Source organism: Sander lucioperca, chromosome 4 (assembly GCF_008315115.2).
Source record: "Sander lucioperca isolate FBNREF2018 chromosome 4, SLUC_FBN_1.2, whole genome shotgun sequence".
Lineage (NCBI taxonomy): Eukaryota > Metazoa > Chordata > Actinopteri > Perciformes > Percidae > Sander > Sander lucioperca.
The window spans coordinates 9,645,383-9,671,202 of record NC_050176.1 but is presented as its reverse complement, the minus strand read 5'-3'; the positions used below and the strand labels follow the sequence as shown (position 1 = coordinate 9,671,202).

General features: G+C 41.5%; 1 protein-coding gene across 1 annotated transcript in view; it reads right to left on the bottom strand.

Moving 5' to 3' along the window:
• The window catches only part of LOC116042663 (zeta-sarcoglycan), a 416,236-nt gene that overhangs the window by 87,510 nt on the left and 302,906 nt on the right, over positions 1-25,820 (bottom strand). Inside the window, exon 4 of the mRNA XM_031288953.2 lies at positions 4,557-4,644. Coding sequence (XP_031144813.1) covers positions 4,557-4,644 — 88 coding nt within the window. The remainder of the gene's footprint in view (positions 1-4,556; positions 4,645-25,820) is intronic.

Genomic DNA, 25,820 nt, shown 5'->3' with positions numbered 1-25,820 from the left:
CCTGTGTACTCAGGAGCTCAGACTGAGCACGTATAATGATGTCACTGATGTGTGTAATATGTGGAACAAAGGACTGGTATATTCTTTAAAACGAATGATGTTGTTGTAATACGAAGAAGAGATATAATCCCAGGTAGATTACTTATGATTGATTGTTATTATAGGGGTGAAAAATATCGTGTCATAAATGTGTACACTGCTCCTGAAAGAGTTAGAAAAACTCAACTATTTAAAAGACTTGGAGAGCTTTTGAAAAAAAAAAAAAAGAATGCAAACTGAAGATGCGGCTGGGTGAGTCAGTTTAACACAGCACAAACCCCTCTAGAAGTAGGAGATATGCATTAATCCAGGTCAGCTTTAGTCTCATTCTCACATTAAACGCAACACGCAGGGAGAGGAGACAATGTAATTAATGTTACGAGCTAAGTTAGCCTTTAGTAGCTGTGTTTTGTTGTTCAACGGGCCCAGGTTTGCTTAGCCCTATAATAGTAGGGTAAAGTAATTGTCAAGACAACACAATGAAAGTCTGCAAATACCTCATGACATAAAGCATTGGGCAGTTACCTGTATGTGACAAGCACTTATGTGCAAGATTAGAAAAGCAGATAAAAAGCAGGAATTCCAATCATGTCAGATTGGCCTTTAAAAAATAGATTTTTCATTTGTGGTTGATATTACAGTATGAAAAAGCTAATAGGAAGTCAATAAAGCCGATCAATATCAATAGTCAACTGTCATGGTTTTTACTAGTTTAAAAGAACAAACTATTGCAAAGGCAATTAAGTTGTACAAACCATGTGTTAAACAGCACTCTCCTCTTACATACACATTAGGGATGTAACGGTATGAAAATTTAACCTCACGGTTATAGTGACCAAAATTATCACAGTTTTCGGTATTATCGCGGTATTTTTAAAAGTGTGTTCAATATGTTCAGAAAGCACTGATAGGCCTACACAAGCTGAAATTGTTTCAAAAAGTGTAACAGTGTTTATTATATTACAAAAATAAAGGCAATAGGCTTGTAAAAACTATTGAAAACTGGCTACTGAAACACTGGCCCGCTGTAGGGTGTCCGGTAAGAACTTGAACCAGAGATGTCTGACTTTGAGATCCAGTAAGATTTATTTACAACTCTAACATGAAGTTAACTATGAAGTTGTAATTGACATTACATGTGAAGTTTGATGTGGTTCTGAAATATAAGCAAATAATAATGCACATTAATAAGCATCTATAAACATAAACATATTTACCAAAACTAAATGTTATAGCTACCAGCATATTAACAAAAAACAATACTAAGAATTACATTCATTTCTCTGTAATAATTAACATAAATGTAACATATTGCTCAGTAACACAAACTGAGAATAAGCCACATCTATTACAGCACACATATCCATAACGGCGCAAACAGTGTAATACACCTTTAATAGCTAAGCACGTGGCTCCACAGTGCTAGTCTGTTTACTGGCATTGCACGTTGCCAGCAAATTGCCCTAACACAACCTGAATATCAACCAAGGGGTAAGCTTCGCTTCAGAGCTCGAACCTCCTATGGCGCCATTTTGATGCTACCAAACAGGAGAAGCTCGCAGGCAGTTTCGACTTACATTAGCTTTTTAAGTTTAATTACTAATGTTAACTAGCATTTTAGTTAGCAATAATTAGCCTGTGTCCATGTTATCTCCTTACATATACCTACGCTCTCCGTCTCTGCAAGATTCGGAATGATTGAGATTTCTCTTGGCACAGCTACCAGAAGACAACTTTCAGACAGGTTGCTCACGTCACATTTACGTCGTCTCTCTCAGTTGGAGGCTGCGCAGTAACGCTCAACGCTCACCGGAAAAGTGCTTCTAATATCCTTCACTGGTCTCCGTCCAGAGCAACGGGATCTGTTGGTCCATTATATACAGTCTATGATATCAACACGTGGCTGCACAAGTAATATTAAACAATCTGCACATCTATCAGCTATGCAATAAGAAACACAGGAACAGCAATATTATCAAGGCGATAATATACTGTATCTCTGTCACTCCAAATAAATGTAATGTCGTAACACAGGCTAAACTTCCACATCGTAGCAGAACACTTAAATAACGAACGACGAATAAACGTAGCTTTAACATCATATTCAAAGGAAGTTAATGGAATTTCAGCATGACTACTAGCCTAAAGAAAAATCAGATCTTTGAGTTCCATTGCAGGGGCTCAGTGCTGACCAGTGGCTACTGAACATTTGTAATAAAGAGGTTAGCAAAGAAACAATATTAAATCCCAACCAGAAAGGAACAAAGGTTTACTGCTAACTCCGATTTATACTTAACCTGCTCTGAACTCCAACCATTGCCATCATAATCTTGGTGTCTCTGTCACTAACCCTTTGCCTCTGCAACTCTCCTCACTGGGATGCACTAAATGCCACTGCCCAGTTTTAAGTACAAATCTGTACCCGTCCTCTACAAGTCAGTCATTCTAATAGGCTTTCTAACAGCACCAAGCATCTTTCAAGTTTAGTTTTATCAGAATTATGTCATTTACATCTAAATCCTTCATCGTGTTATAATCAAACACGATTTTTTTTCTTTTATGGCTTTGTGAAACCTAGCAAATGTCCACCATCTCTGAATAACCACTCAATTATCCTGTTACAAGTGAAATTAGGTTGTTCACTTGTTTTTGATCAAACTACACCAGCCAACATAACACATCCACCATCACTTCTCTCACTGAGCAACTGCTGATTAATCTTTTCGCTCTTACTGGTTATACTGGTATATACCCTTGACAGTATACCAGGGATTTCAATATGTCCAGTACAACTTTACTGTATGTTACCACTTGGTGGCATTATTGGTAAATATGGTGTTCATTTTAGTGTCATGCTAACAGTATGCAGTTATATGTCTCAGTTTAATGAGTGAGCCCTCAAGCCTTTTTTATTTTATTTTTTTTATAATTTATTTAGCAAAACTCAATGTGAAGTAATTTCATACATACATTTCAATCCTCATATTTTAATTCCTTCACAAAAGGACAAAACAAGACAAAACATGCAAAAAACTAAAATAAAACAAAATAAAGCCCTCAAGCCTTTTAAAAAAAACCTTAAACTGCCTGTCTGATGTAATAAAACTGAAACTTTTTTTACTGAACACTGATAACATTGAGCCAGCTGGACCAAAACACTGAGCTTTATTTAAAGTCCCCCTCCATTTAAAAAAATATTTTTTCTTATGTTTATGTCCCCTAAAATGTCTGACCTTGACTATGATGAATTGTATCTGTGCAAAGTGTGTCACTAGAGAGGTGTTTTCACTTTCCTCTCCTGAAGGTGGAGATTTCTGTGCACTTCTCTGAAATCTGAGATTTAAACGTGTCCAGGGCAAGCTTGATAAGGTATGCACCAATCTGTGACGGCCCTGGGGTCTCATTTATTAAACTGTGCGTAGGATCCTTACTAAAAATGTATGTAAGCCCAAAAGCCAAAAATGGCATACGGCAAAAATAATTCTGAGTTATAAAACTGTGCATACGCACATCTATAAGCAATGTTCCCTTTATAAATCACAGATTACCCACAAGTGTGCGTACGGGAATCAGCCTCTTATCACGCCCTATACAATTATACAGGGCAATTTGGCAATTTTTTACCATAAATAGTCAATGCAAAGCACCTCATGAATGCTGATCAGTATGCTAATGAACCTGGCAGTTGTTCTTTCGTTACGCCAAATCATGACGACTGGCGGGGGAAAAGCAAAAAAATTCTCAGACGCTCGAGAATTGCTGCAAATTGAATTATAAACTGTGTATGTAACTATAACTAAATATATCCAAACAAGCCTTAGTGATAAAGTTGAAGATTATATATCATAAATGTAATGATCTCTTCTCTATTCTAGCTCACAGATTCACCAAAAAACTGAAACACTTCTGCTTTAAGCAGAACCAATATTTTGACGCATCACACTGACCCAGATCTTTCTCCACTGATCACCATAGGAAGACAAACACACAATTACGTAGACAATTTAAAGAAGCCATAAGGTACACAGAGTTTTCTTGCTTATTCTTCAGGATTTCCACATTTTTATCTGATTAGTTAAAGATCTTTTCATTCAGGTTAATTTAAGGTTTCATTCAGGTTCTTTAACTTGTTTCTAGTTATTGAGTCCTATAAGAATATATCATATTATACATGTCATATGTCCTCTGAGTGACGTCTTCTGTAAGATACTGGGCCCTCGCAAATCCAATGAGAGCTTGGAAAATGATTTTGTTTAGAAAACATCCTGGCTGTCAGCCTCAGTGAGATACACTAATGGAAAAAGATAGAATTTTGTTTGGTAAACAGATGGAGGTAAAATGCATTTAGGAATCCAAGCACAAACAAAGCAATATAACTGACTGTCTTGGAGAAATGATTCGGTTTAGAGGTTGTTTTGAAAGAAGATGTTTACTACCAATGTAGTCCATGTGGACATGTCTTTTTATGGTGTGTGTGTGTGTGTGTGTGTGTGTGTGTGTGTGTGTGTGTGTCTTACCCACGGTTAGCTGACCAGTCAGTTGTCCCTGATCATTCCTAGCATTGACAGTCACATTTCTGTCCGACTGAAGAATCAATGGGCTGTCCTAAAGAGAGAGGAAGAGGAAGAAAGATGACTAAGACAGCAAGTTGTATATTTCTTACAGTCTCACAAACAAATCCATGCATACTGATACACTTTCAGTTGCATACCCCCCACACATGTGCTCTCTGCTTTTTTTTTATTCCCCTGTAGCCCCTACATTACCCTCACCCCTCTGAGCACCAGTCAATACAGCCTTAGCCTGTATCAACCTTCAAAGTTCACACTTGACTACCTCTCTTCTGCCTGTCTGAGATACTCTGCATTTAATTTGCATAATCTATTCAAGACAGCATCCTGTCTGTGAGTGCGTTTGCTTGTTCTAGTTGTGTGTCTGTGTGTGTGCACAAAAATGCAATTATCATCAACATAAATGAGCTAAATGCAACTGTGACCCTGACCTCTGCTCTCCACAGTTTGAGTCTGATTGAGCCACACACCGCACACAATGGTTTACATTCAGCGGATGTGTGTTGCAATGAATGCTAACCCCATGTCTGCTATTTTCATATTAAGTTCCAAACTCAACCTCTCTCTCTCTCTCTCTCTCTCTCTCCCTCCCTGTCCCCCACCTTCCTCCCAGTAAGCAAAACCAAACCAACTTTCCTTTCCGTTCTCCTTCCCTCTTCCATTATAACTGTAAACTTACATAATTTTCTTTTTATTATCTTTCCCTTCACTTCTCTCCCTCTCTCTTTTAAATTGCTTATTTGTTTTGGCGGCGTGAAATAAATGGCTCACAGGTGACCCAATTTCTCTGTTGATTTCCCCAAATTAATATCTTGCTGCATTCTGGTCTGAATTCCAAATGAGAATTGTGTTTAAAAATGTAAAAGTCGTTGATCCGTTGCAATGGAAAAATCCTCTTTTTTTCCCACGTTCCTTCCTCTTCACCCTCAATCTCCCTCTCGTACACCATCTCTCCCTGTTTTGCTATTTGTTATGGATGGATATTCATTGTTTTGTGGTCTGCTTACGCAAGTCGAAACCAAATTTTTAATATGTCACACCTGTCTGTGCTCTACTTTGGGGCGCTGAGGGACTCCAAGGGATGACTCGAGCTGATCACAAACATAAACCGCCGCACCAGCGAGAGGAACGCACGGAAAAAACACACATAAACAGCATACACAACACAAACAGGACTTGTGTGTGACTACATGTGGGTAACGTACAGCGTACACACATACACATATCGAGTGTGTACTCGATGTGAACACACACACATCTAACATCGAACAACCAAATGAGTGCTGTGTTGCAAAGTTGTACACATCGCAGCCTTGGTGCACATACACACACACACACACACCACCCACTCATACAGTCAGGTAGCAAACACGCCAAACAACAAATGGGTGCTCCACACGGTTTATTTTGCATTGCCTCTCTCATCTGCATCATAATACATGTATGCTGGATGAATCTTTGTCAACGGGGCGTGTGATAGGCTTCACTGTATTATCTTTCCACTCGGTTTAAAGCGATGGGCGCTCTGTAAAGCATGGCAGATGTAATGTGCTTTGAATCATTCCAGTTCAATGGGCAGTGTGCATGAACAGGACTGATCCCATTCATTTAGTGCAGAAGTAGAACCATAGATGGAAAATATTATTTGATTAAGCACTAATATGCAAATGCATGGAAATGAGGGCTGTAACTAGGGGTGCACCGATCCGATATTAAGATCGGATATCGGCCCTGATGGTAGTAACTTTATAACACAACAATTAATAACCCACAACTAACTCTCTTTAACAGGATAAAACAATGTAGCACACAACAATTTGTGACTTAAACAATTTCTAACACTAATAATTTTACATTTACAAATTTACACTGCCGGACGGCATGTTGGGTAACAGCTAGTAGCTGCTAGCTAGCCAGGTAGCATAACAGTCTGTTAAGCTGGGAGAGGCTCTGGTCGCTACTGCACATTCAAGAACAGAGAAGAAAGTTAGAGGATGAAGAAAGACCGGACATACACCAGAACAACGTATGCTCAAGAGAGGAGCCATCTGTTGTTCCGAAGTTTTTTGTTTCTAAAAAAATTGGACATAATTTAGCCACTGTTGTTGCCTGTCGCTGTAATATTACTTGGTTGCGCTAACGTTAAAGACATGTCACTTCAAGCATGCAGCAGAGCAACATTATGAACGCAATAACAATCCAATTACGGTCCAGCTACAGACCGTTGAGAAAGTCGGGTTCAGAGGAATGATTAAAACACTGGATTTAAGATGTCTTGCCTCACTGAAATACGTCGGTCAACCTACAAACATTATTCAAAGAGCGAAGGAGGCTGACAGCGGAGCTACGTTCAGTCGCCCACTTTTCTACAACAACCTAACTTACCTGTGGCCAAGGTAGTGTTTATACAACTATCTTACAACAATTTTGTTTTGAAAGGGAAACAATGTTAAAGTTGTTTGTATGTGTATTCATTCGATTTAAGTTTATTTTACTACTTTGCAGTTTGCACAATAAAAATAGTTTAGATTCTGTAACTGTTTCATGGTTTCTCCTTCATATAACATTATTGTATAATGTTGTGGAGCCAAGCAAACCCTTTAGTAATCAAAGCTTTTAGTAAACATGATGACATTAAAATGTTTTTGTGATATTCTATGTACTCCTGACAGTAGAATAAGCCATTATAAACCTATATAAAGGCCCATTATTATTATTATTTATTTAAATTTATTTTAAGAAGTTTGATTACATTATATTTTCGAATTTGAATGCATAATTGTTTTTTAAATAACAAATAAATAAGAATTCAATACATTACATGTTATTTTGTCTTAGTTAGGAAAGTAATGTTTAGTTAGGAAAGTCTGGTGCCTTTAGTCTCTTCCACATGGTGGAATGAAGGTATAAGGTGGAAGGTATACAGTTTATTATTAATTCAACAACGGTATCGGATCGGTATTGGGTATTGACAGATACACAAAGCCCAGGCATCGGTATCGGTATTGGGACTGAAAAAGTCGGATCGGTGCATCCCTAGCTGTAACTAATTGCTGCATATTAAACAAATGTCTATTTATAAATCCGCTGATTGAAGACAAACAATATGACTGGTGGTGCTTAAGTGAAACGTATTGTAGGAGCAGGTAACAATAATGGCTTGTCCTGAGATATTGTCGATTCTACCTGAAAGCTATCAACAATAATCACAGTTTACGCCATCAAGTGCAAAATCAAAAGCCCCTTATCAACTTAGTTACCAATTTTTACATATATACAACATATTGCATTCAGAACAAATTATATGTCATCACACAATGGACTGTGCTGTTTGCTTTTTTACACTCATGCTGACACAAGATAAACCTGATTTGATTTGATTTATTGGGATCTGCATTAGCTGGGGCCATAGCCACAGCTATTCTTCAAAAACTTCAAAACTTCAAAACTTGTGCAGCTATACATTGCCGTGCATAGTTACATTAAAAACAACCACCAAACAAAACAACATTCAATACATCACAGAAAGAAAAGCAACCAAAATAATAACAAGAACGATAGTTACGTTATTGTAACTCCAGATTCTATGAGTATAGGGTAGCCCTCTAAGCCACGCTATTGGGTTTATCCCTTCACGCATGCGCAGTCGTGAAGATTTTCTTTCCCGCCCTAGCGTGCCGCTCGGGCTTCAACTACGTCCGCAAATACTGTATATAAACAGAGCGGACCCGTAGCTCTGCTCCCAACATAAGCTTTTTCTTCAGCTAATGTAACTGGAGCAGGTGGCCCGGAGCCTATACTCATAGAATCTGGAGTTACAATAACGTAACTATCGTTCTATTTCGTATAGGCTTCGCCCTCTAAGCCACGCTATTGGGTTAGGGCTGATGTAGTCAATGCCACCTGCGACCCAGAGCCCACAGTGGAACATAGACTAAACTTTTTTTCCCCTCTGTCTCTCTCTCATGCACTGACAGGGGACTGTATCAGATAATCCGTTATCTAGGTAACGGGGCCTGCCATGGTAATAATTTGGCCTAGCCGAGAGGGCAGGCGTGCATGATTGGTGAGGGTAGTACATGATTGATAATTATGGGACGCCCGAGTCCCTCCCAGCCACCCAGAGTAGAGGGGGGGGGGACCCCAGGCAGTGCACATGCAGTGGCACATATCATGATTGTAGGCGTGCATGGCAGTGAGTGAGGATGTGTGATAGCGACAAATATATATATACATATGTACATATATACATAGGCTACACATATATGTGGGACGCCGCTCTCCTCTGGGCACCCGGCCCACATACGACGGGGCATCATCCGTCGTTGAGTGAGGATAGGACCGAGTGAGTCAGAGAGGGCTCAGACATATCCCGCAAATAGAAACGGATGAAAGGGCATGGGGATGCCCAAGAGGCCGCCGCGCAGATGTCGGCTACTGACATTCCTCTGAACAGAGCTGTTGATGCCGATAGTGCCCTTGTAGAATGTGCCCGGATGCCCTGGGGGGGCTCCACCCCCTCCATGTTATAGGCCTGGGTGATAGCCTCACACAGCCAGTGAGACAGACGCTGTTTTGACAGGGCCGCTCCTTGGGAGTGTTCCCTATAGTGTACAAACAGCTGTTGTGTCCGCCTTATGTCCGCCGTGCGTAAAACGTACTGTGATAACACACGCACCGGGCACAATCGGTGGGAAACCTCCTCCACGTCGTTGTTATGAGGTGGGGGGAAAAAACCCTGGAGGAAAAAACCCTCGTCCGAAAGGAATTTGTTAAAATTTTGGGTGTGAAAGAAGGGTTAGGCTGTAGGGTGGCTGCGCTCCCGTCCCCTCTAATGGAGAGACAGGACGGTGAAACTGACAGCGCACATAAGTCGCTTACTCGCTTGGCTGACATCAGGGCAAGGAGAAGCGCCGTTTTTAGGGACAGCAACCTGAGAGAGGCTTGTGCCAAGGGCTCAAAAGGAGGCTTCCCCAGAGCTCGAAGCACCAGGCCCAGATCCCATTGGGGAGTGAGAGAGCGCACGGTGGGTTTTTGTCGTCTGACCCCTTTCAAAAAACGCTTTACTAGGGGGTGCGCAAAAACCATTCTCTCTCCATAGCCTTCGTGGCAGGATGAAATGGCCGCTGCGTAGGCTTTGACTGTGGACGGAGCCAGGTCGTTATCTACCAATGTTTGGAGATAAGTCAACACGAGAGGCAGGGGACACGATATAGGGTCTGTTTCACTCTCCGTGCACCAGCGCTGGAAAGCAGACCAACGCGCCGCGTAACACGCTGTTGTGGAGGGGGCTCTCACACTCTGAATAGTGCGCGCCACGGCAGGAGGCAAGCCTAACCTCTGCAAGCGTTCCCGCTCAGCAGCCAGCCCCACAGTCGCTGGGTTATCACCGGGGGGTGGGTTATCGCGCCGTCCAGCTGTGACAGGGCGTCCTCGCGCCACGGCAATTGCCAGGGGGGACCTGCCAGCAGCTGGACCAGTGTCGGGAACCAGGATGTGCTCGTGCGCTCAGATTCTCCTCCTGGATGCGTTCCAGGAGACGAGGAATCAGAGGGACCGGGGGAAAAGCGTATAGAGGGTTCTGGGCCAGGGGTAGTGGGAGAAAGCGTCCACGCCGAGGGGTGGATTGTCTCGTGCGCTCAAGGAAAACCACAGAGCGCACTGTGTGTTTTCTCGTGAGGCGAACAGATCCACCTCCGCTTTCCCGAACCTGCTCCGCAGCTTCTGAACAATAGTGGGATTCAATTTCCACTCGTTGTGAGAGGGCCCAACCCTCGACATTAGGTCTGCCACCCGGATTAGTATCCCGGGGATGTAAACAGCCTTGAGGGACAGCAGGTGACTGTGTGACCACAGCAGAAGGCTCCTGGCTATTTCCAATAGCCGGGCCGAACGTACGCCGCCCTGGCGATTTATGAACGCTGCTGCAGTAACATTGTCTGTCTGTACGACAACATGTCTCCCTGCTACCACTGGGGCAAAGTGTTTCAAAACCTTCAGCACCGTGGACAGCTCCAGACAGTTTATGTGTGGGAGAGGGGGGGGTGGCCATTCTCCTCCCACCACCTGTGATTCACACATTCCCCCCCAGCCAGTGAGGGACGCATCCGTGTATACTGTCACGTATGATGTCACCTTGCCCAGGGGAACCCCAGCTGACAAGGTCTGGGGGTTCCCCCAATATGAAGGGTCCGACTGCAGGGAAGGAGGAATGATCAGCATTCGCCACTTGTGACGTATGGGGTCGAGACGCTGACGGAGGAACCACCTCTGGATTTTTCTCATGTGGAGAAGCCCCAGGGGGACCACCACGTAGCCCGCGGACATCATGCCCAGAAGGCGCATGACGGACAGCGCTGACACCTTGGCGCGTGGCGTGGTGTGCGACAGGAAAGAGATAAGCGCGTCTTGCCTTGGTGTTGACAGCCTGGCCCTCATAACAATCGAGTTTAGCACTACGCCCAGATAAACTATCGATTGTGTGGGAACCAATGAGCTTTTCTGCCAGTTTATGGCGAAACCCAGTGCCTGCAGGTGCTGCAGAACTGCCACAGTGTGCAGCGCCGCCGTTTCCCGGGAGGGAGCCAGGATGAGCAAATTGTCCAGATAAAACAGGACTCTGATGCCTTTTTTCCGTAACGGCTGAAGCGCCGTCTCCATACACTTGGAAAAAGTGCGGGGGGGCAGCGAGTAACCGAACGTTCTGGAGACGGGGAGATGTAGTGGAAAGGCATCAATCCCTGTCTCGTGTTCCAGTTCTCCCAGCGGGGAGGAGGGAAAACCGGAGAGGGAATCGTCATTCGGGGGAGACGAGTCATCGGACCCGTGCCCGTCGAAGACGCCCTCTTTCAGCGGTTCCAGGGTGTCGACGGTGTCACGTCGGTCTGCCCAGCTGCCGTCCCCCTCTCCGTCGACCTCAAAAGCCAGAAAAGCGTCCGCCCGCCGTTGAAGCTCTTTAGAAGGCAGGCGGGCGCAAAAAGGGCAGGAGGCGTCGGAGGTGAGAGCCTTGCCGGCGTGAGAAGCACCGAGGCAGGTCTCGCAGCGGGGGTGGAGATCTGGCGAGAAGATGTAGCCGGTCTCGCAGGAGGGGCAGGAGCGGACGCCGCTGGAGCCGGAGGTCTTCATAACCTTCTTCATAACTGCTTTGCTGAAGAAAAAGTGGGAGCAGAGCTACGGGTCTGCTCTGTTTATATACAGTATTTGCGGACGTAGTTGAAGCCCGAGCGGCACGCTAGGGCGGGAAAGAAAATCTTCACGACTGCGCATGCGCGAAGGGATAAACCCAATAGCGTGGCTTAGAGGGTGAAGCCTATACGAAATGGAACAAAACAACATTCAAGTCAACACAACACAACACAACACAGGACCTAGTTTAAATTATTCACAGAATGTAGAGATGAGTTTATGACATTGATCACTGATAGTCAGACCAAGCAAAAGCACACATAAAAGCCTCAGTGAGACTTAGCAAATGCAGAGCACTGCTCAGCTAGGAAATTTTCTATTTTCTTGAATGACATGACTGGGCATTGTGTTCCAATTAATCATGGCTCTATATACTACTGTGTTTTCCCTTTGTTTTTTCTTACCTTAGGTAATGTGGATCTGTCCTCCATGAGGAAATCTATTCAGACATCGGTAACTCCGTTAAAAAATCAATCATTCTCAAGTGTGCAGTCTTCACTCTAATTGTGAAAAATAAAGTGATGTGTGATGTTTTTTTTGATGCATACTCTGCATCAATCAACAGGCAATGTGCTCTTTGATTAGTTCAGGACTTGTTCATACAGTTTGAAGAATAGGGCCGTAGACACTGGCTTTATATGATTAAAAACCCTTGTGTACATTGACAATACATATTTGTGAAAGCTGACTTGTAAATAGATGCTGCTTATATGCCTTTTCAGCTAGTTTTCTGCGACATCAAATGATAATTTATCACCATGAAAGCTCTGATCTTCAGTGATGTTTGATGTTTTCACAGTTTTAATATTAGTTTGATGTTCATCTTTTTGGAGTTATACTGAAAAGTTTTTTGCACTGAAGAATGGTATTGCAATCATTTCATGTCTTAGGCATGAATCCGTCAGGTGATGCATAAATCATCTTTTACATTGTTTGATGCAAGAAATTCGCGCACTGATTAGACAATACAATATGGGCTCAGTTGGTAGAGCGGGCGCCCATATATAGAGGTTTACTCCTTAATGCAGCGGGTCTGGGTTCAACTCTGACCTGTGGCCCTTTGCTGTCATTCCCCCTCTCTCTCCCCTTTCATGTCTTCGGCTGTCGTTTTGAATAAAGGTCTAAAAATACCCCAAAAATACTCTTAAAAAAAAATACAATATGAAAGCACCCTAAAGCATTTCCATATAAAACACATCCCACATTTCGACATCAGCTAGCCCATGTTACTGTATTTGCATTATAGTAATATAATTCAAGCGAAATGAAATATCCTCAGGCACCCACAGGGAGACAATTAAAACAATCCCATTGAAAGTTCAAATTGAAAGACAGTTTAACAATGAGAAACAGTGAACTAGATTCAAAACTATATTCAAATACCATTCAAAACTATTAATTTGGGGATATTTCTCAAGATAAGTGATACATTAAGATTGGCTTTCCTGACTCATCTCTTACCTCTGCACAGCTGGCCAATCACTACACAGAGAAATTGACCGGAAAATTTTAATCCTTGAATATGCAAAATGTATTCGGTGACAGAGGTTGTACTAGTAGCACCAGCGGATAATTATAAAAAAAAAAAATCAAAATATGGTTTGGTGAGCACATGTCACATTTCCTCACAAGTAAAATACATTATTTGTGATGTTTACTTTGTGCTCAGTTCACTTCTCTGTTTATCTCCCTCTCCTGCTCTCTGCGTTGTCCACCTGGCTTTTGTGTTTGGAGTCTCGCTCATAAATCTCCCCTCATCGTGTGAAATGTGCAGAGAGGCACAAATAAATACACTAAAGGCACACACATCATGCACTCTCGTGTGAGCTGACACAACAAACACCACGGTGCCATTAATTCAGTTAATAGTTTAATTTTACTTTGATTATAAATACAGGCACAGAGCTGCCAGCCTGAGGTAGCCAGAGTAATTAGTCAGGTAATAATAAGATGTGGACTAGCTCATCATCACAGCGTTCAGCCACCAGTACAGATGGGTCCTAATAACAGCTTTCAGCTCACCTGTCTCACTGTCTGTCTAACTGACTGCCTGTCTGACTGTCAGCCTAAACAGGTCTGGACTGAAGGTTCATAAGTTATCTGCTTGGTTATTTGTCTTTAGTCATCACTCTAATAACAGCTGTCTGCTCTCCTGTCTGTCTCTTGAGCTGTCTAACTTCATACAGTCTCCATCTCAACAGCAATGTACTCAAGCCTTATTCAAGATACGTTTAGTTGATTCATCTTTGCCATCAGCCTAATAACTGCTTTTAGCTCGCCTGCTCATATCTCTGTGATTGCCTGTCTCACTGACTGTCTATCTCTATCTAAATGGCGTGGACACGTGCTTAACAGGAGATACTTTTAGCTGTCAATGTAACAAAAAAGCTTTCAGCTCTCCAATCCCTGGTCTCTCTAACTCTCCTCGTCTTTCTTACTGTCCAAAATGCCACAGCCTCTCAAACCAGTCTACCTGTCTGGCGGCAAGTTGAACTTGTTAGAAAACAACTGCTTATTTACACATCCAGCAGTTACAGAGCAACATTATCATTTATTGTGTCTTGCCACCTAGTCTCACGCTGCCAGACCTATCTACATAGTGCTGTGTCAGCATTGGATTATGGTCTTGCTGCATGAGTTAACATTCTGGTTTTGGGGAAAAAAAACACTCTGGGTTGGTCATTGTGTCTTGGGCAGGGCTAAGCACTATGTCCCGGATGCGGCAATGGTGCCATTGCAAAATAGATAGACAAATAGATGGAAGGGGAGGAAAATGTCAGACATCCTGTGCATGAGAGACTTGCCAGATGTTAGGCTTTATACCCGCACTGTACATCTGGTAAGCCAGACTAATGGCCACCTGGCAAATGTAAGTCTGTATACTACTAACCCTGTATAGTGGTGATATGATTGCTATCATTGTTGTATGGCCTGGCTCAGGTTAAACCCTTTGTAAAACATGAACAAATACATACAGAGGATGATGCCATATATAACTTTTCTTTTTTCTAGATTTATCAGTCATAGAGGATAAAGGAAATGAACTATTTAAAAGTATATTTTTTTCAGGTCTGAGAGTTAAATTACTATGATAAAAATCGGGAGAATGCAAGTCTATGCATGATCCAATACCAGAATTTTAGGCAGTATCGGAGGCATTTCCTGGTATTGGTATCTGAACAACTCTAGAAATAGTGATATGAAATGTATAGAAAAATGTGGTGAATGAGTTAAAGAGTTGGGGTATTAAAACAGACAGGGGAAGTTGTTTAAATGTATTAGTAAAGGCAAGTTGTAGTATATAGTCCAAGCTAACACAGGATACCAATCAAACAGTGTGATAAAGTGCCCGCGGTGTTCCGCCAATCCTCTTTCAATTTTAATTTAAGCTAATTAGCAAGGACTAATAAATAAGTGATGTGTTTGTTGGTGTGCGGTGATAATTTGTTGTTTTCAGTCCCCATGGCTATGTAACAACAGAAAATAAACCAGAGTTACTCACAGTCTTACTCTCTGGGTACTTGGGTTTAATGTTCAAGGGTCTTTTGTGTGCACGGAGGGGCCTTATCATCTATTTAACATGTCATCCGTGTCCTGTACAAGCCTCGTGTCAACAGTTTTGAGATCATTTTAATCCATTTAAATCTCAAAGTGACAGCTGGCATGAGACTGAGCCAGGCAAGACATGTCAGATGATTGTGTGTCTTCATGATTGTGTGTGTGTGTGTGTGTGTGTGTGTGTGTGTGTGTGTGTGTGTGTGTGTGTGTGTGTGTGTGTTTGTGTGTGTGTGTGTGTGAGTGTGTGTGTGCGTGTGTGTGTGTTAGTGTCTGTGTGTAGATTTGCATAGTGCAACATTTGAAGGTTCAAGCATAACATTGAAGGTCAGGGCCCTCGGTAAATTAATGCAATTATTTTAGACCTCTATGTCACAAACAACAGTCATGGTAATGCTTGATTTGCTGAAAATGAAGTCTATTCATGGGTAATTTAAACAAATCATTTGAAATGGAGTTGTATGAATCTGTCAAGTTAAATAATGTAATATTATTATCATTTAAAAGGCAGCTTTACAGCAAAACTACAATTATTATTCCATGATCAAACTGTCTAATACTGCTGTCTCCAGTGTCACAGTAAAACCTTATCTAAAATTGAATTACTTAATCATTTTGAGCAACTACTTTGGCTCTCATTGGCTTATCTCAAAGCTGCTGCTGGAAACCGTGGTTATAGCCCTATCACTGGATGGCAAGGCGGGTGGCTCTGGCTAGCTGAGTTTAGAGTTTCTGGAGATTTGGCATGCAGCTAAAAAACTATGAGCTGAGATTGCTAATTTTGGGGCCCTAGGTACCTCAGTGGCCCTCCAGGACTGCAGGCTTAGGTGTTGGCTTCTCATCCTCTTGCCTAATTACAAGTCTCATATGTAATGCACGTGTCACGCATGCACGCACGCACGCACGCACACACACACACACACACACACACACACACACACACACACACACAATCACAAAGACACACAATCATCTGACATATCTTCAAATTTGAATATGATATATTGACAGAAATTCTGTTAATATATCCTAATCAATCAGAATCCTCTCTACTTTTATTTGAATATTTTTCTCAAATGGTAACATAATTTTGATATGAAAATATATTAACATAATTTCTGTCAATATGTCATAATCAAATGTGTTTTTCATTGACTAAATGCTTTTAATTACACTTTTAAGTTAAAGTAAAGTATTTCTGCCAACTTGTGAAAGCGCAATGCAGGCTGCTTACCAACACAATTTTTTGTTTGCTTATGAAGAACCTAAGAAACGAATTCAAACTCGCTGTACCATACTGAATTGCATAGCATCATATTATTTTCCGTTGCGTCAAATCGCATTGTATCGCATTGTATCGCATTGAAGAGCATTGAAGAGCATTGTTTTGAATCAAATCGTGTCGAATCACATTACATCCTAATAGGGTGTGAATCAGATTGTATCGCATCAGTAGGTGCTGCATATGTATCTTTAATGTATCAGATCGTTGGCAATGAATCGAGAAGCGTCTCAGCCTCAGACCGGAGACGCACATGCCTAGCGTCTAGTGCCTTTAAAAAACAGATTCAGTGGAAAGCCAACCTCCTGAAATACTAAAAATGTAACTATCTTTCTGATTTTTATCAAGGAACTAGCACTGTGCTTTGTGTATTTTAGCATCTTGCTTTTGTATGAGGACATACTCTAGTTCTTCAACATCTTCAAGCATGCATTCATTGGCTTGTGTGTAAGCAGTTTGCATTTTTTGCCAACACAAGCTTATGCTTTTCATATTTACATATACAGCACAGTAAGCTTCTATTTCATCACAACAAACACAGGTGTGTGTTATTTGCAAGTCTCCAGGCACTTACATAAAACAATTGAAACCATTAATCCAGCTCTCCAGCTGCTGTCCTTCGTGATCTCTTCATGATTCACCTAAATATTCGTAGACTTGCACTGTAGCATTGTCCTGCAGATCCTGCAGAAACATTATATTGTACTATACTAATCTAACAGCAACAAAGAAAGTATAAATTGCCGCTTTTGATCCTATTCCTGAAACGTTTACTGAGTGGAACTACAGGGTTTTTGGTAAGACACTGACAAATCATATTAATGGCTGTTCTAGTCGCATTTGTTTTGGTGTTACTGGCTCCACTGTGCCCCATTGCTCTTTCTGCCAGACCCATACCCAAAGGGTGGATTGTTCTTCACCAGAAGGGGGGAAAAATGGAAATGGATACAGAAAGATAGAAAGGGTGAGAGAGATGGACGGGTGGGGGGTGATGGGCTTGGGGTAAAAAGTGATTGAGTGAGGGAAAGAATGTAGAAAAAAAGGGGTACACAAGGAGAGAGTTGGAGGGTGGGAACGACAAACAGAGGTAAGCAGGGACCTCCCGGCTTCAGGATTGCAGAGCAATAAATCTTGAAACGAGGAGGGAGGAAAAAAGGAGGGAGAGCAAGATAGAGATGGAAGGCAGGGGAGAGTAAACCACAGAACATTTGTTTTAGAGATAGACACACCAAAGCCGCTATGTCAGCCCTCTACTTTCTGCTTCTCTGCGATCATGTATGGTGCTTAAGGGACCAGTCAACAAAGTCACGCAGCTCGAGCAAAAAATGCAAGTTGGAAAGAAATACTGGTATACCACACCACAAATCGGAGGTAATTATGTCAAGTAAGTATTAATATGCGTAATAAGGCTGGAACTGAATATTCGAGTATTTGAATATGTGTTCGATTGGTAGGTATTTGACTTTAAATTTTTGGGAACAAATATATATATATATATACACAGGTCGTGCATAATGCTAATACAGTGAGGCACTGGCTGGCTGAGCATTCATTCACATTCTGTCGTCACTCGTCAGACAGTTCAGGAAAAACGCAGGTCTTTCCATTTATTTAGAATGCCTGCGGCAAAAATTTAAGACCGATTCAACTTTTGGAGAACCTGACGTCACCCTGCGGTTGACAATCATGTCACCGGAGATTAGACTCGTCTGTCCGTATCTAGGCGTGAGTCCCGGTAACGTTACAGTAAACAGGTAACATCACTGGATATCGCAGCCACAAAACAGTTTTAACCACTATAAAAGGTAAAAAACAAAAGACAAGCACTGAACCGTCCAGGAGTTTGTGTAACAACAGGTCCTGCAACAACAAAGCAAAGTCGCATCAACTCTCGCTTCATCTCTTTTCATTCTCTCTTTGTCCACTGACTTCACATGCTGCCTTCACCTGCGGTCGGAAATGTTGACACTTCTGATTTGTGCATGGTTGCCTGATACAGGGGGTTTCTGCTCTCACTAAATGATTTGATTTACCTTGTTCTCCTCAACATGTGAATTGTTTCTGAATAAATCTACATGTAATTCATGGGATTCCTTAAATAAATCAAATAGGTGGTGAAAGGAGCATTTTGCTTTAGCCTCTGGTAAAAGTGCTTAGAGCTTCCACCCATGTATTTCATATTCCAGAGATTTGCAAAGACTATCCTGCAAGGGAGGTTTTACAAATGATACCTTCCAACCTGAGGGCTTAGAGAAAAAATACATCTGAGGGATTTTTACATACCATTTCAGATAAGCGCTCAGGAATACATTTTCATATAATGGTCTTAAGCACACAATCTGAGGATACTGTTAGCCCTGTTGTGGCATTAGCCAAATATTTTTGCGTTTCTGCCGATGCTGAAGAGAACCTGTCGGGACATGATAAGATAAGAAAAAGGAAGCAAAAAAGACCAACTATGTAAACTTAAGTGATGTTTGTTCTTTTTTGTTTACTGTCCTGCAGTCTCTGACTCACTTCTTGCATTCATGTATTATTTGGTGTTGCGCTATCCACATATACACAGAAAGACAACTGCAGTGTATGATCGGGTGTTTATGTTTCATACCAAACCCCAAATCTAGTCCTAAACTTGGAGAATTTAATTTATCTTTTTAGCCTTGTGTAGAAAATGTTTCCTCATAAAATAGAGATACAAGAACACAAACAAACCCATGAGTATGCAAAGGCATATTCAGATAATGTAATAAAATACAAGGTTATTGATAATATGAAATTAAATATTAGCAACTTTGGTTTTTAAGAATAATATTTCCAGAGCCAATAATTTATTACAAATCTTGGTAAATACCACCAATCTATTTATATCCTCTCATTCTATGCAGGGTTAGGGGTAAACTTTTGACAAGTGCCAGTCCATCACATGGGTTAAAGCACAAAACATTTACAGTTTTTTTATGGGCAGTTCTGTAACCAGAAAAAAAAAACATAAAGACACGGCAGATGCATGACCACTTCGCACAGAAAGGATCGAACTGACTAGCAGAATCAACTTTCTTGCTCTGAGGAAACCAGGCTAACCACTGAGCCACTCTCCCGCCATCTTAACAAACATATATCATAACACAGTCAGTAACGTTTTTCGTTTTTTAAGTCAAGGCAGGTTAGCTTCAATGCTTTTCTAAACCTTCATCAGACCTTCATCAGCATAAAAAAACAGCTGTTGTATGCATACTTTGCTGAAGCTGATATTGTTGTACAGTAAATAAACCCCTGCACACACACAGAGCAGATTCAGGAATGAAAAGTGGCAGGATAGAATAGCCTTACTGTCATTGTACATGTACAAGGAAATTGGATGCAGTCCTATTAGTGCAAAACATCAGCAAAAGTGCAGCGCTCACTATGCACAAAATGAATCCACTCCATGAACATCATGTGTCTGCTTTAAACTTGCATGGAGGCAAAGTGAAATCAATGGTGTTCTTATGGCAATGAAGCAGTGAGGTGTTGAATCATGATCCTGCACTGAGGGATGACAGTATATAAACCAGCAGAACTAATCCATGATGTAAAACATATATGCAGGCACACTCTCACACGCAAGACCCTGCACCTACTGGTCTGCAGAACTCATACTCACAATCAGGGTAATTATACTTAAAGCATACAACATTATTAAATATGCAGCTTGTATTTAAATATATCTCATTTAACACACATACAGAGCAACCACATCAACATGGACAAACGTCTATGGCTACATCATGGCCTTATTTGTCTCTGTAGAAGCACATTTTCCCTCAAGTCCTGTGTCCTGCAGCATGGTTGAGGAGAGGAAAAGAGACAAGATAAGTGGAGAGGAAGGAGTAGGGGAGCAGAGCATAGCAGATAAAGTTGCAATGCTCCATTTGCCATGAGATATTCCCTCATGGTACAAATACTTGAGGTGAAAGACGAATAAGTTAACTCTAGAGAAGTTTGTGTGCTTATGTGAAAGAAAGAGCATGTGTGTGGATAAGTGTGGAAGGAGACTGCCCTTTGACGGAGTCAATATGTGTATGTAATGTATGTGTACATTACAAATGGTTGACCTTGTTCATCTGTGTGTGTCTAACTGTTTGTGTGCATGGGCGTGCGTTTGTGTGTGTGTGTGTGTGTGTGTGTGTGTGTGTGTGTGTGTGTGTGTGTGTGTGTGTGTGTGTGTGTGTATGTACGCCTGCCTTGCTGCTAATAGATTATTGATCGAGGTCAGTGTCCTGTACTGGTGCACACACACACACACACACACACACACACACACACACACACACACACACACACTTATTGAAAACAACTATTCCTAAAATAAGTTTTTGTCTGTTTCTTACTCATCACTCAAACATGACTGGTGTTATGTTGCTCATTGTCTAGCAATCTTTGGAATGATATTGTGTATTTCAAAATGCATTTAAGATCTGATACATCTTTATATGTGTTTTATTGCTCTGGTATCCCTCTTTTTTCTGTAGTTTCATAGCTGTCTCTGTTCCATCCAATTCCCCAGGGGATCACAACAGATCCTTTTTCATTTGCACTGAACTCAGGCGTAAATGGGTACTAGTGTGTGTGTGTGTGTGTGTGTGTTTATCTGTGTGTTTAAAGCCTATTTTTCCTTTAATGGCTATACAGACTCTTCTCTTTAACTCTGTCACCTCTATAAAGCCAGGGCAATCCATCCCATCAAAGCAAGAAAGATTAGATAGATATCATAGCAGAGATAAATAACACTTACATTACTGGTCTATTACGAGCCTAAAGGCTGCAGGTTCCAGTTCACAGTTATCATTGCTAGAGGAAATATAACACAGGAATGCAATGACTTATCTTTCGCCTCAAGGTTATTGGTTTCAAACCTGATCTACATCACAGACAGTGCAGCTGTAATTAAAAGAAATGAGACAAAACAAAATTAAAGAGAGTATGACATGCTGAGTACCTAATGCACCGACATGTGTTGTGTTCCTAAGTGAACAGTCAATAAAATAGATCTATCGTCTCTCCTATCCACACTTACCTATACTGTAGGTCTTTAAGGCTCAGCCTCACCAGCTTGTTATACCCTAGTCATAGTCATATTGAATAATGTATGCTGGGCCTATATCTCCCCCCAAAGGAGCAATGTTGGAAGGGATGTGGCTGCCTCAAACTGAGATTTACTGGGGGCTTGAGGCTGAGGCTATCCTGTTTAATAGTGCAAGCAAATAATGCTGCACAATTCTTTGTCTGGTTAGAAACACATTAAAGAGGGAATGAGCTGATTTTTCAGAACTTTTTCAGATGGACTAAAAGTTTCAGAGTGTATGTCGTATGGGATTCTTGAGAATGTATGCTTTGCCAAAACACTATTAAGTGTAACAATTAGCTCTTTTGGTGTGAAATGATAAATCACTAAGCTTGTTTAGCTGTGCAAAGAAATGTGATAATTCTTTGCAAGACAATCAAGAGAGGAAAATCGTAGACCAACCTTTGTGTTTGCATTTGGTTTGCAGACTGAGGCTTTAATCAATTGTCCTCTGGGCTGGTTGGCTCATTTTTTCTAGCAGTTCAGTATGTCTTGTGGTCTGTTAGTGTCTCATTTCTGTGACAGGGATTTCCTGATGTTGGCTTCTCTGCAGAGCTCTCAGCCATGTGATGAAATCCCCAGTTGAGAAGCTTGCCTTCATAATTACTGGGAATGGTTTACAAGGACATGAGAGAGATGAAGTGGATTCTCTTGATGGGGAAACATTGCATAAAATGGGACATGGGAATGGTTGACAGAAATGAGAGGAGAGTGTGAGAGAGACAACTGGGATTTGATCTGAGGGATAAGACATGATGGAGATAAAAGGGGCAGCAAATGGTTCCAACCCATATAGCTAAATGCATATGGAATGTATTCATTTTCTATAATATGCATTGGACATGGTGGCATTATTTGTAAGTATGCAATTTTCTGTTTGGCATTACACCTTCAGCAGCCAAGGGATAAGATAGATGAGATAAATAACTTTGTCACCAATCATACACGATGATAGGTTTGCATTCACACATAGTGAAACAGCAACTAAATTTGCAAGATTACAATTCTGAGTCCGAATGGAAAGGTAGAACTTAAAGCATAACTTTCGCCGGAAATGATGCCGGATCATCAGTCACTCACTCACACACTAATTCGACATTTTTTTGAGTGAAAGAGACATTAGATTTAGCACATATCATCACAGGTAACAAGCTAACCATCGCAAAGTGTTGTGCTAACGCTGGGAACATGCAAATTGTATCTTTATAGTTGTATCCATATGATGTGACAGCTACAGGACATGCTTTGAATTCATAAGATTTAACAATACAGTGTTAGGGACAGATCAGATGGCCAGAGACTTGAGACTTGACTTGGACTTGACTTGGACTCATGGCAAAAGACTTGAGACTTGACTTGAACTTGCCCCTCAAAGACTTGAGACTTGACTTGGACTTGCAAAAAATGACTTGTGAACATCTCTGCTTTACATCACATCTCTGGCTCTGTATTTACAGTTTCAAGTGGTTATTTTCAATTATTCTCTTGATTTCAGTGTACTGGTTTAAAGTTGTGTATGTTGCTGCATATGGCAGGACCAATGACCTACTGTAAACAGCTGCAGCTTGGCAGTTTCAACATAGGCAGCTGCCTCTTGGCTGGAACACTGAATTTCCCAGACATCAAATTTGGAGCAGGGCATCATGGAAGCTTCCCATTGTTTTGGTGTGATAATTGGCTTTCCTATTCTACAGTTGTGCCAGGCTCCATCATCTTAAGGGAGACGAGGATCTTCAGTTATAAACCTCAGCTGTGCCAGGCTGACAATTGAGTACAGCACTGGTATACGCTCAGTGGCGGATCTATTGCTATGTGATTGATCTGGCCCCAGAGAAAGTGGACCTTTATGTCAAGGCAACCTTAATCCTTCATGATTTTACCAGTACCCATACCATCAAGGAGGGAACATGTCTGTATACTGCTGCACTTACTGTAGTGCTTTAGGAAGGAAGAGGAGGCTGTCCAAGTGTTGCAGGCAATTTCCTCATACAGTACCTGGAGCAACAACTGTTAGTCTCTAGCTTGCCAAAATGTATGTGCTATGAAGAGCCATCCATTACTAAGAAAAGGCAAACATTTAATTAACAACTTCACTTGAATATAAAACCAAGTGCATTATTACATTTTAAACATTCAAAACCACCATCAGCTATAGAAAATAATAACAAATAAAATACATTTCTTAAATATATATGGTAGTATATAAAATAAGGAACAGGGGAAACCTATTCACTAATTCTCTCCCAGTTTTAAAATGAAGGGAAGCAGCTTCTTGAATTCCAGCAAAACATGTTAAGAAAGTCATCCTCATCTAGAGCACTGAGGGTTGGCAGGGTGGAAGGACTGTAGCCACCCCAGGGATTGTATGAACCTTGCTCATGCATATCTGCCTGGCCTATCTTCATCCCATCCACTTCTCAACCCAATTTCTCTTAGTATTGGAAGTGTCTCTGGAGCTCTTAATATTTTTGCCCCCCCCCCCCCACCCCCGACACAGCAGTTTCACCTTTTTGGCAGATTCGATAGCAAGAAACCCCATGTAAGCCACCAACAGAAATTTGTTGATTCATTTGCTGATTAAGTAGCACACTCTGCAAGTGTGCTACTTAATTGTTACAGTACTTCCATCAAATTACTGAACAGACCTGAAGCACTTAACCATTAGGTGTTGTCCCTTTAATTAAGCTCAAGAGTTCTGCAATTACAAATGCAGATTATAAATGCTGACTATACAGTAAATGCACAAGGATTCTCATACAGAGGTTGTTTTTAATCATGGCAGGGCGGGTCGTTAATACACTTTGGCACTTTGGTGTGACCATGTGCCTGTTCTTTCTTTGACTGTATACAACCAGCTTAAGAGTGCAAGCCACAACCTGCATAGCTCAGGTATTGAATTGTTTACATTTGTCTCTCATGACCAACATAAGATGTATTGATGCACGTGGCAAATGGCAATTCAGTTTGACTATCAGGCTATGTGTTTTGAGTAGGGTTGTCAAACGATTAATCGCTGAATTTCTATAGTTAATCGCGATTAATCGCTGAATTTTGATTACTCACTGCCGTCCAGTGATCACCGGTTAATGAGACAGCGTTTGCAGCACCTTGCAGCAGTTCCACTGTGGCTGCTTTCTCTGTGTCATACAGGCTGTGTGTGGGGCTGCTGTCCCCCTCAACGGCAATGAGACGGGTCAGAACATGCCAACCGTAGTACGTCTTTAAGACCCGAGTCCTCTACAATGCTGACAGGTCTGCAGTTAGTTGCCACCCCTTTCGCAAGAGCTGTAGTAATTTTTTGGGATTTGGTTTCATCCACAGGTCGGCAAGTAGCACTCTCCAAAATAATGCTTTGCCTGAGTGGGTAGCATGCTAGCGGGTAGCATCACGTTAACTGAACTATATGCTTAGCTCCGTAGGTGGTAGCTCAAGCTTGACGTGCTTCGGTGATATTTTAATTCAGCTTTACACAATGTGCATATGGCTTTTGACTTGTCTACGAGCCGTCCGGGAGTTTTGGAAAATAAAAAGCTCCACTCAGAGTTATTGCTGCTGTCTTTGTCCATCATGCCTGCAGCCTGCAGCAGCAGGATGTGTTACGAGGAAGTGGCAGCTTGGTGATAAGTAACAGTGCTGCAAAGGGTCAAAATAGTAGTCTGTTAGGCACGACGCAAAGCCGAGTGAAGTGTAAAATAAATTAATAAATGCTGGCATGCGATTAATGCAATTAAAAAAAATTAACGCGTTATGCTCGGCCCTTAATCGCATCGCGATTAACGCGTTAATGCTGACAGCCCTAGTTTTGAGCATCACAGGTGGAAAATGGATCATAGTGGGTTATACTGCAGGAGTTGTTGAGAGGTTTCTATGTACATTTGAATACATTTTATGTTGTGAAACAACTGCCATGGATTTTAACTGCTGTGAATCCCAACTGACTCTAGCTGCCATCCATTGTAAAGCAGCACACTGGCAACATTTAGTGTCACCTTTAAAGCCTACAGGGGTTAAGAGTTAAGAGTTTGGTATAATATCCCTTTAGGGAATTTGTGAGTTTCAGGAAAGACAAATACAACTGCGAAGG